Source organism: Diabrotica undecimpunctata, chromosome 8 (assembly GCF_040954645.1).
Source record: "Diabrotica undecimpunctata isolate CICGRU chromosome 8, icDiaUnde3, whole genome shotgun sequence".
Taxonomy (NCBI): Eukaryota; Metazoa; Arthropoda; class Insecta; order Coleoptera; family Chrysomelidae; genus Diabrotica; species Diabrotica undecimpunctata.
In genome coordinates this window covers 65,557,992-65,570,633 of record NC_092810.1, presented here as the reverse complement: position 1 = coordinate 65,570,633, position 12,642 = coordinate 65,557,992, and the positions used below count along the sequence as shown (strand labels likewise).

The 12,642-nt window shown below is 31.2% G+C and overlaps 1 protein-coding gene across 1 annotated transcript in view; it reads left to right on the top strand.

Annotated features, from left to right (window-relative positions):
• The window catches only part of LOC140447648 (uncharacterized), a 221,085-nt gene that overhangs the window by 143,773 nt on the left and 64,670 nt on the right, over nt 1-12,642 (top strand). The window contains 2 exon segments of the mRNA XM_072540422.1: nt 5,489-5,924; nt 11,498-11,944. Coding sequence (XP_072396523.1) covers nt 5,489-5,924; nt 11,498-11,944 — 883 coding nt within the window.

The following is a 12,642-nucleotide window of genomic DNA, read 5'->3' as shown; positions in this document are numbered from 1 at the left end:
AGCACCCTTTTCTCGAAGAGGCAAAAGCCTAAACAAGGTAAAAACACATGTACAACAATGTATACTCTGTACTCTGTGGGGCCTTAGAAAATACTCATAACATTACTTTATGGGTGCAATCTTTAAGGAATATGAAGCTGGCCTGTACGCCAGACGTCCATTGAGTGTTCCCATGTTACGTCATGGAAATCGTGGACTCCGATTAAGGTGAGCACACCAATATGTGAATTGGGGCTTACAAGAATGGAGTTGTGTTATTCACAGATTTGGTTGGCTAGGTTTTGTCTCTACCCTGATTCAAGAAGAGTGAAAATTTGAAGTGAATCTGGTCGACAAGAGAGACTCGGGCATATACAGCGTAAGACTTTTTTTAAGTCTCTTCTCGTAATACTGTCAAGCTTGTTCGTGCATTGGTATCTACAATATTCTGCACAATACTTATCTTCGCTAATTTTTTTAGCAGGAACTAAAGTTTCTCTAGTATTTATATAAGATTTTTCTTGTTAGTATTTTTCCCCTTTCATATGTTCTTTCATGCCTCAGGATTCCTTTTTCTTTTTCTTGGTATCTGTTTTCTGGTTCTTGCACTATTTCATTGTAATGGGTATCAGTCGATGAATAATCGACTAACTTTGAAGCTAAAGCGAAACCAGTAGTTCAAGCTGATCCAAAATATTCTCCATTTTTGTATTCTACAAATAATTTCAACAAGTTTCTACAAATACTTAATATGAAATTCAGCATTACATAAATGCAGGTAACAGTCATTATCATTATTCTTACTGCTAGTAAATAACCACTTTTCTACAATAAAAGGTTTGGTTAGGAAATGTCAGTCAAGACAATTCAATAATTTACCTCATAAAATTTCATTTTCTGGTATATACTCTCTCACCCACTACTTTCATAATCCCCAAATTACATATTTTTAATTGATTCCATCTTTCAAAATTTTAATACGCACTAGAAAATTTGCAAAAAAATTGTTGTGCGTTTAGAACCTTTATGATTCTAAAATACTTATTCTCATGAAGTGTATTTGGACCTATATTTATCTATGATTTCATAGTGATTTCATATATTGGTCAATAGCCGAGATTTGTATATTGCTAGCAACAACGAATATGGACGCATATATGCGTCTATATTAGTTGTGGCTAGGTAGAGATTTATTTCGTGGAATATATCGTTTAGACAGTTCATTTTTGAAGAAATGGTTACTTAGATCCGCCTGGTTCTTACCTCGCGAAATGTTAACGAACCATGTATTCATTTTTATCTGTATTTAATATTTGTCTATTAAAATAGATGGAACTATTTGCTTGTTTGTTTAAAATTTTATATTTAATAACTAAGTTGTCTAATTTTAGTTCATGTCCGTTGTTTATTGTTATTGACGCGTTAACTAAATAATAGAAAAAATGTTTCAGTTAAATCGATTAAACAACAGGAAGAAAAACAGCGAAATCAAATTTTCTTTGTCTTTTTGTATTTTAGTTTTCGTCAGTGAGACCATTATTAATTTATTTTAACTTTAGTTTCGTCACTAGAATTTTAAACGAGTTATTGTTCGTGAAATTATCTAAACATGCGAATCATGTAACCGGAATTCCAATTATGTACAAATACAACACAGAGACTAATAAGCGATGGCTATTAACACGTTTGACGCATATCATTGCTACAGTTGATAGCACACAATAACCAGAGCTGATCGATCAGCAATTGGGTTACGGAAATTATATAAATTGAATTGATAACTTTTCCGATTCTGGTAATATTATTGTTTTTTCTCTTTTATAATTAAAGTGAATAAGATCAAAATAAACAACATTAAGACTATGGAATATTATGTTTATAGGGGATTAAGCTACAATTGATTGTAATGAAAATTACACTTTTAACTAATATTTGACATTTCGATTTCCACTCCGAAAATTGTTTTCAAAAAAGATTATTTAAAAATGGTATGAAAAGAGTATAGACGCCAAAATTGTTGTAGTCTTTTCATAATTGACGGTTGACTTGCTTGGTCATAAATACTTGTCGGTAGAGCCATGCTTTTAGCTGAAAAACTGTGAGTGTGGATTTTGTGCCCTTAGGAAAATTAATACTCACAATTTTGACTTCTCTCATTTCTCTGACATATTAACCCTATTCTATCAAATTCAGTTTCTATCTATGTGTCCTATCCGTTATATCTTGTTATTTCTATGTTTTAGCTCATATTGGAAGGTTTGTTTTTTTGAATATTCAATTCCAGGCCCCTATTTTTTGTAGTTTTCTAGTACATATATTCAATGTGCTCCTTAAAATTCACTCATATATTCACTTGATATCGGAAACCTGTAACTTTCGTATACATTTCTCTCCAAAATTGCATTTTGGCTTCCATTGTGTTAAAGATCATGCCACATATTTCAAACAATGTTGGTGAGATACAGTGTCCTTGGCGCATACCTTTGTTTACATAGAATTTCTTTCATATATTATTACCAACTTTAATTCTTGAAGTTGGCCCACAGTGGAGATTTTTAAGAGCTTTTACGATATTGTGGCTGATGTTGGTTTCTTGTAATGTCTTCTTGTAGTTTCTGTTGTTTCTTGTGATGCCATTTACGTTCTGGTGTATATACCAGTTGAATGATTTGAATAGTTTGACCGTTTTTAATCAATTCAGCTGGAATTCCCTCTGGACCTACAGCACGTCCATTTGTGATATTTTTTCACCGTTTTTTTTATTGTCACCGTCACTCTTCATTGATTCGTCGTCAGATATTGCTTATAGCCCTAGAATATTTACGGCGTATCCTTGCAGACACGCTCCTTTTCGTTCTTTGATATTTTGTTACTCCACCGTATACATTTACATATTTATTTAGTAATTCTACTATCACAGCTCATTTTTTCTCTCTCTTAGTCAACACTACTAGCTGTATACTTAATACGTATAATTCCTGGGCGATTCCTTCTATTTTGTTCACTCCATGTGCTAATGTTCTTATTCTTGTGTCGTTTACCATGTGATCCGTCTGAAATACCGAGGCATTTACTGGCTTTTTGATATATTAATTTTGTATAAGTGCCATTGAACCGGCCGGAGCTGTAACCCCCTACCTAGAGAAAATAGTAATTTTTTTTTTCAAGAATTTGTTCCCTTAGATTGATTGCCTTTCTGCGCGGGAGCCAATCTCTTCCAACTTTCAGTATTTGACCCCAAAAAAAGGGCTGTACCTTCTGCAGAACTGATCTTCATCACTGTTATTGCTTTCGTCCGTATTTGCGGACAAGGTGACGTAATCAGGTGCTAGTTTTTCGGGCAAGGAAGCTCCTGAAATCTACGGAGGGCAGGGATTGATTCATTTCTCCACATAGTAAAAGTAACCAAGAAGTTCTTACCCTCACCCATATCAAAATTAATATAACAAATGCATGAAAATGTATCATATTTTTTGTGATTCTTAATAAAAACGTCTAGGCGAGCGGTTTACCCCTCAAAAGACGCTTAGAAACAGAATATACCGACTAAAATTCTTTTTGCATTTCTAATGCACCAAACCTTTTTTATTCGATTCTATATATTTTTCCAAGATGGAATGTATTTTTTTTTTTTAATTTTTACAAGTGGGCCGACAATTGTTATTAACAAATAACTTATACAAAAAAGCGATTTCACCGAATTGCCTCGGAATCAATTTTTTTAGGTGTATCTCATCAAAATAAACACTTTTTCTCTATGGATAGGTTTTCGAAAAATGCTTCCTTTTCGAGTTATTTGCATTTTTTGTTGAAAAAATGCATTAATTAGTGATTTTTGGGATTTTTTTTCTAAAAAACTACTAAATGAATTGCAATTCTACAAATAGCTTTATAATCTTTAAACCGTCGAGTACAAGTTAGAATATTTTGACAAGGATAATTTTTTTCTATCTTGCTAAAAACGTAAACCCAAATATTTCGAATATGCCTTTCGAGCAGTCTACCGCTAAGTGTGTACAGCGGTTGCGGCGATACAGGCGTGCGGCGCGTAGAAATATTTGTTTAAATTTAAAAAATTAATTCAATACAAATATTACGTACAATTTATTAAAAAAAAAAAGATATTTCTAATTATTTTTATATAGAGACATATTATAATTAAAACAATTAAAATTAATTTTTTACAATGCTATAATAATGTAATTTTTCTTTTAATATACGTGGTGACTATATTATTGAATGTTTTATTACAGTGAAATACATTAAGCAATATATAATTAATTTTCATTGAAAAATATAATAAAATTAAAATATAATATTAATTATACATCGTTTTCATTGTCAATAATTTGAAAATTTTCGTCAACAGCAACAGGATTTCTAATAAGCTGATTTCATTGTCTTCAATACAGTCGTCTTTAACATTTTTACAATTCTCTGGTGTACATGCACATACTGCGCAGCATTCTAAATTATAGGAAATCCAATTACAATTTTTCGTAGAACATTTTCCGGTACATGAGCAGAAATACTTTTGTAACATATCTAAACTAGTTTCGCCTTCAAAATAATTAAAATCGAAACAATTATTTTCTATTGTCCAACCATGGGTTAATGGATCAAGAGATGAAATAATATTGTTTTTTGCTTGAATCCATTCATTTATTTGCCACTTTGCTCTTAAGTAATGTTGTAATAATGCTGGTTTCGAAGGTGGTAATTTTTCATTAGATGCATTTTTTTTAGCGCCTACAGCACCTCAACCGCTGTACACGCTTAGCGGGATACTCTCGAAAGGCATATTCGAAATATTTGGGTCCACGTTTTTAGCGAGATAGAAACCATTTATCCTTGTCAAAATATTCTAATTTGTACTCGACGGTTTAAAGATTATAAAGCTATTTGTAAAATTGCAATTCATTTAGTAGTTTTTTAGAAAAAAAATCCCAAAAATCACTAATTAAGGCATTTTTTCAACAAAAAAATGCAAATAACTCGAAAAGGAAGCATTTTTCGAAAAATTATCAAGAGAGAAAAAGTGTTTATTTTAATGAGATACACCTAAAAAAATTTATTCCGAAACAATTCGGTGAAATTGCTTTTTTGTATAAGTTATTTGTTAATAACAATTGTCGGCCCACTTGTAAAAATTAAAAAAAAAAATACATTTCATCTTGGAAAAATATATAGAATCGAATAAAAAAGGTTTGGTGCATTAGAAATGCAAAAAGAATTTTAGTCGGTTGATGCTCTGCTTGTAAACCGCTCGCCTAGTCTTATAGCGTTGGATTAAAAAAATTTACCGGATTTAAACTTTATTTTATGTTGTTTTAAGCCTCCACTGTATTTGCCTTGTCATGGTGTTCCATTGTATTGGGTGGAATCAAATAGTTGTAGCCTTAGTCAATTACATATGTAATCCTTTAAACTAGGAATTAGTTAGCTGTTTAATGTAAAACTTTATTTTCATACAACCGATAAATATTGAAAATTGATCTTTTCTTTTTAGTTCCAATAAGGGGGCAAACGATGTGATCGATAACAAATTCGCCATTTTGGAAACTGAACAAATACTTCTAAGGGAAGCAGAACAAATTCTACGACAGAATCTCCATAACTCCAAAGAGTTTCCACCTGACCATGATATTTTTGATATCCCTCCTAACAACACGTCTGGAAAATTTGATTTTCCCGAAGTAAACTTAGATAACATAGATTCAACAAAACCTACCCCAAATATAAAAACTGAACGCACACTTGAAGCAGGAGATAATGTTAAGAATAATACAGAATTTTCTAAATTAAATTGTAAGGATTATGATGGAGAGGACAAAAAAAGATTTGAGCAGCTAAAGCAGGAGAAAAAGGAAATTTTATCGGTTATATCTAGAATAAAACGACAAATTGCGGAGATTGAAATACAAGAAGAGGAGCTACAAAGAGAGGTAAGTTTTATGTTTTATATTTTGTATGATGTGCTGTTACATAAATATTATAACATCTGAATATATATGATCTTCCTTTTACACATATTAATTGACAGTTTTTTGCTGCTAATTTCATTTGTAACAGTGCAGTAAATTTATAAATTTACCGTCAACTTTAAGGAAAAGTATAATATTAAAATAGAATATTGAAGACGGAATGTGAACGTATATGTATTTTAACTGAAACAGAACTGATATAGTAAGTTAAAAATACAAACATTCATTTTAAAATTTAACATTAGTTCAGTCGGGATGCACAAAAATAGCTTGAGTTGGTCGTAGTCGGCCGAACCTTACATTTTTGTACAAATGTCTCCGGAAAGTTGTTTATAACTGGAATCTAAATGTGCTCCAGCTGAAAAACTGTGGAAAATTAAAATACAAATTAAAACTAAAAATTGACTTTGTAGACTCGTTTTTAATTATTGTTTATCCTGAATATTCCTTAACCCCTTCGTGCCGGACCGTCATTCGGCAAGTCGGCTCCTATATACGGATTCGAGCGCTTACCGAGCGGCTTCACACTACAACTATAGTACGTCCACTCTATCTTTTCATGTGCGTCATGATTCATTTTCAAATAAGTTAAATCAAAATAATAAATGAAACGTACGTCCCCTAAAAATGAATAGTATCTAGTACTATCTGAAAAATTTATCAGTAACGGAAATCACAATGTACCTGGTCACTGTGGAAGACAATACTCCATATTAATTTAAAGTACCTATTCTTGGAAAATTAACTGCCAAAAAATTCGTCAGAAAATAAAAACAAAACTAAACCCGAAAAAGTCTTCTGCATATGACCTGATTACTTACTCTCAAAATTATGTAACTTAAGAGACAGTAAACAATCCCTTAAGCAAATTGCAGGACGCAACAAAGTAACTTGACTATGGGTACCAGGACATACAGGAATTGTTTGTAATGAGATTTCTAATACTCTTAGTAAAGAAGGAGCTAGTACTCCTTTTATCGGACCAAAGCAAATCTGGGGGAGGTACAGACAATATTCCATCCGTCTGCAACTTCAGGGCAATTGTTCACCGATGACGTAAGTACCTGGAACAGTTCTTTTTAGAGCTTGACCAGGTAATAGTTTAATAGACCATGTCTCCTGAACGGATAATAAATAGGCTTTCCTAGAAGCATAGATCTGTTCTGTCTGTAGTGAATATAGATGCAGGGTATACACAAAAGTTCTTAAATGTCACAATGTGGAAACTCTTCGATGCCAATCCATTCCTTTGAAATCTACAATTCAACATAGATATTTAACGCAATATTAAAAACTGGCTACTATCCCCTATTATGGAATATTCCACAAATTATCTTAATTCCTAACCTACCAAATCTACGAAAGCCATTAAGTCCGATAGACCAATTACTCTACATCCAATGCTGACGAAGGTTTTGAAAAACTGCTGTGAGATAGATGACAATAATTTTCTCAAAACGCCAAATAACCACCCACATTGTAAATATTTCAACTTTTGAAATTAGTATATGTAAGTGAATAAATATACGCCCTTTGGTATTACATTATCTCGTATCATATGTATATTCCCGATCCGGGTCATCTCAGATAGTTAATGAACATCATGTTTATTTTCAGCCTTTTGATTTACTTCTTTCTCCAAGTTATCGAGTTTACCTGTTACAAAAAGCCTGTTAACACAGGTGCCGATGTTGATCTTTTATTCACTATTTTAAGTCGGAGGATTCTTAACGCCCCTTATCCATCTAAGAGTTTTTTTGTTTCATCGAGATTTCTACTTGTCGTTATTCCTGCAATCCACGATCGTTGCGGTCTGGTACTTTTTGGTACTGGACGTATCCATCTAAACATTGATCTCTGATGCCATCTATTTCCGTGCATCCTTAAAACCACTTTAACCCAGGTTTCTCGATTCTCTGAACCACTGTCTCTTGTGTTTGTCTGATATGATCTATTACTTTCTTGTAAGTAATCCAGTGAACCAACTTTGCTGTGAAATTCATCACCCTGTATTCCGTTTTTCTTAGATTAATTTTTAGGCCTCCTAACGTATAATGATCTTGTAATCACTGTAACGTGAACTCCATATCATAAGCATCTTGCGCAAAAACTCCCTACCTGGTCATCGGCAAATTCTAAAGTGAATATCATGTCGTCTACTATTGGTATTTCTATGCCACGCAGCTCCTATGCCATATCGTTAAAACAACTCCAAATTAATTAAAACCAATTTTAAATTTAAATCTTAAATAGGTTAGAGGAGAGTCCGCTTCCTTGGCTAGGTTTATCCCCCTTGATAGTGAAGTTCCTTGTTTAGGAAAGGACACGTTATAATTATTGTATTATAATGTCTTATTTCTGTGTGTACTTTTGCAGCACTTTCCAAAATTCTGTCCGCATACTGAATCATAAGCCTTCTCCTAATTAATAAAGCAAACATATCCATTAAGAGTTGGATGTTCATTTTTCTAAAACCTATCACACTACCACTAAATTATCAACACAGCACGTACCAGTTCTTCATTTATAGTTCTTTGGGTATTTTTCTCAATCATATATTTTTTAAATCTTTAAAAAAAGCCGAATATTGAAAATTACACCTTTTATGGCTCTTGTAATAATTATTAAAAGAATCTGTACTTTTTATTGCAGTTTTGGTACAATTTCTAGTATACAATTTCTAATACTAAAATTGACCTTCACTAACCTATTTACAAATTAAATTGGCTTGTTATCAATCGGAATAGATAAACGAGCATACCTCAGATGTGATGCTAATGAAATTAGATCAAGGATACCATCAATTAAAATTTATGTAATTAACGTTCTCCCTCATTTGTTTACCAAGCATTTTCAATACTAATCAAGTGTACGAAGCGTATGGAACAATTAAAAGTTGTTTTTTTTTTGTTACTACAACGGGCGAAAATTGTAAGGTTAGTTGACACTAATATTTATACTAGGTTCAACATAGAACCGCTATATTTTGACTAAAGATGTAAGTATAAAGCATAGAGAAAACCAATAATATATATTAATTTCCAAATGATGCCATATAAAGATGAAATTCTTATGACTATTATAGTGTCTGATTGTAAATGTAATAATTACCTTAATTTGAAGACGCTGTGCATCCATAAAAGAAAACAAAATGTGAAGCCTACCACACTGTTTATAGGAAAATTAAAAAGTACTATGATGGATATTTTTATACAACTTTAGATAGATTTATAGTAGAGCTTTAATAAATAATCTACAACTAGTTACATACAAAAAATACCTTACATACAAAATTGAACAGACCAAATTGTCCGACTTTTCATATTTTTCCGAACATAAAATTAATTAAATACAATTCACTTTTAAATTTAAGGTTATTCTCAAAAATAAAAGTCAAAACTCCACATTCACTAATGAGTAACATAATTTACTGAATAAATTGCAGTCAACGTCAAAGTTGTTACATTGGCCAAATTTAACAGTGGCTTAAACAACGTGTCACTCAACAGAAAAGTGACTGTAACATAAGAAAAAACTCTTATATCGTAGAGGACCACCACTTGAAGACAGGACATAAATTTGACTTTAATAATGTAAAAATCTTAGAACAAGTCGATAATTATAAAAATCAACTTTTCCTTGAAATAGTACACAATAACAAAACTCCTGAATCTATCAATTATAAGACTAACACCAACCATTTGAGTAATATCTACTGCAACATACTAAATAATATATGATATTTTAGTAACTCTACCTACAATTTTATTCAATTTCTCAATATCAGTATTACAGTAACTGACTACGTACCATCAATTACATTTTGTAGATCAATTTAACATGTTCCTGATTATTTCTTATTCCTTTAATATTAATTGCATCTTTCCACCTGACAATATCGATAATACTGTCATAATAATTGTTTACTTTAACTTATTCACTAAAAATGGTCCAATATAAGACTTGACTCCATAAAAATATAATGTATTGCGGTTACCATAACACCTAAATAAATTACAATCAAACAAATGTCATTTAGATATGTTAACAAAATTCAAATTTTTACTCTTTTAGTTGTAAGTATTGAAATATTCACTTTGTTTACATCCAATTATTATTCTAATAAATTTACAGTTTTTTCCTGAAGAAGTCACAAAATCGTGGCGAAATATTAAGACATAAGACAAATAAATTGCTGATACTATAAAACAATATTTAAAACAGTACGGTCGACAATAATTTGAAATATATATACATATACATATACATAATATATATATATATATATATATATATACATATATATATATATATATATACACATATATATATATATATACACACATATATATATATATATATATATATATATATATATATATATATATATATATATATATATATTGATTGCGGATTGATTCCATTGACACTAACATTAAAATTGTGATGGGCTTTTCAGTCTTGTCTGAAAACTAACGTTTTTTTTTGTGAGTATATTTATTAATATCTGAAGCTGTTCTTTATTTTCTGCTATGATCACCGTATCATCTACATAAATTACGTTGTTTATTACAATACATAAACAATTATGTCATAATTGGGAACAAAAAACACAATTGACGTAATCCTTGTTCAATGTGTACCAATTTAGTGTTACCATTGCTTGTTCGAATGCAGCCTCTGTGATTCTAATACGTGTTACAAATGATAGTAATATCACGTCCGTTCAGCTCCACTTGTTGGAAAATTTCTATGACATACTTTTTAAGTTTTGATTATATCAAAAGCTTTTTGGTAATAAAAAAAGCCGGTGTAGAAGGTTTCTTTTCAACTCTAGCAGGTGTAGAATTTAAGGTTACTATACCAAGTTGCAGATCTGTTACTGCTTTTATCTAATATCGAATATAATCTGTAGTTAAATTTATACTCTAAGGAACTATTTCTTTGAGTTTATTTTAAATCGACTAAGAGTTCCTTTGAGTGTGTAGTATGTCAATGTTATTTACTAATATTCGCAGACATATTTAGAAAACAACATTTAGAAAAACCTTCATATTTTATATCATACACCTCTCACTATCTTGTTCGCTCTGGAATTCCATAATGTATAATAGCTTGAGATATATAGAAGAAACGTCGTCTTCATAAAATGTGATTTTTGCCGTACTGATTACCTTTAAGGTTTCCGGGTACTCTCCTATGATATGGGCTTGCCAGTAATTTGGTTTTTTATCTACTTGTTTTTCTAACTTTCCCACCATTCCTCTTTTACTGATTAAACAGACCAATTTCGCTCCCTCGAATGTTTTTTTGTCTATTTATCACGTTGTGACTTCGATGTTCTTTGAACTAAGAGCTTTTCCTATAATGGTTCATCTTCTCTCAGTCGAAATAGCTTCTATTACTCCTAGTAATATGTTTCCATATTTAATACGGTTTAACTTGTAGAACTGATTATTGTATTGTATTACAGTTATACCATCTTTAGAAATATATGTATTATTAGTTTTTCTACAGTAAATAGTTTTTTTCAGATGGATTTGGAGAAAGCTCTTATCTCAGGGGAACATAAATCAAAACTCCTGGAGTTGGAAAAAGTGGAAACCCGAAAACAAAAGCTTCAGAAGAGGTCGCAAAAAATCGAAGAAAACATGAGAGATTGTCAGAAGAAACAAGACGAAGATCAAGAAATATGTAAACAGAAACTCAAATTAGCTCAAGAACACATGAATAAAGTAGATGAAAAATTACGCTACACAAACAAAACTAGTCCAGAATATGAACAAGTATTTGAAGACTATTTACAAGCTCAAGAGCAACTAGATAACGAAAGAAAAACTTTCGAGGATTTAGAATTTCATCATTTAGAAGAAGAGGCTGATTGGTTAGCTAGTAGGGAGGAACTACAAAGAGAAATTTTAGACCTGTCCAAAAAGATCGATATTATAAAAAATATAATTGATGATTTGGAACAACAAAAGGTTTGTATAAGTCATTTCTATTTATACATGACTACCCATATATCTATTAACACCAAATTGAATAAAAATCGTTTATGCCGTTGTATCCATTTAGACAATAGGTTGTCATTGATAAGAATCAATCGGTTTTTTAATATTTTTAATTTGTGATGATACACACCAACTTATTTATGCTTTAACTGTGTTATTTGCTTTAAAGTGTACATCTAATAACTATAAATCTATTAACTTATTATACCCCTCGTTATATGTTTTTTGCAGAGTAGATTTTAATTTTTAAGTCAATAAAACTTGGTTTCACTTGTTACAAAAATATGGATTACTAAACTACAGCTGCACAGAAGATGTGGATTTTATTTCTTAATTAATAGTTGACTATTTCGCTCGTAGAACTCTTAGTATTAGGGAATAGCAAGGAAATAAGTATTTTTTCATGCCACTCGTCTGGCCAGGCAAACGACAATTATTGTGTTCAGTAGTATGGACCTCTGTAACAAAAACCTATGTTTCCTGCAGAAACGTTGAAATACATAAAAAAAAGGACCAGAGATACAGTTAACAGCTCCTTCCCCCTCCCTTCAGCTCCCGCGAGTTTCAAAGTCGGCTGATTTTAAAGAACATATTTTGAAGCTTTTTGGACAATTCCATTAAAAGGCAATATTTTAGAAGCTAGTACATTAAAACTATAAAGTATATTC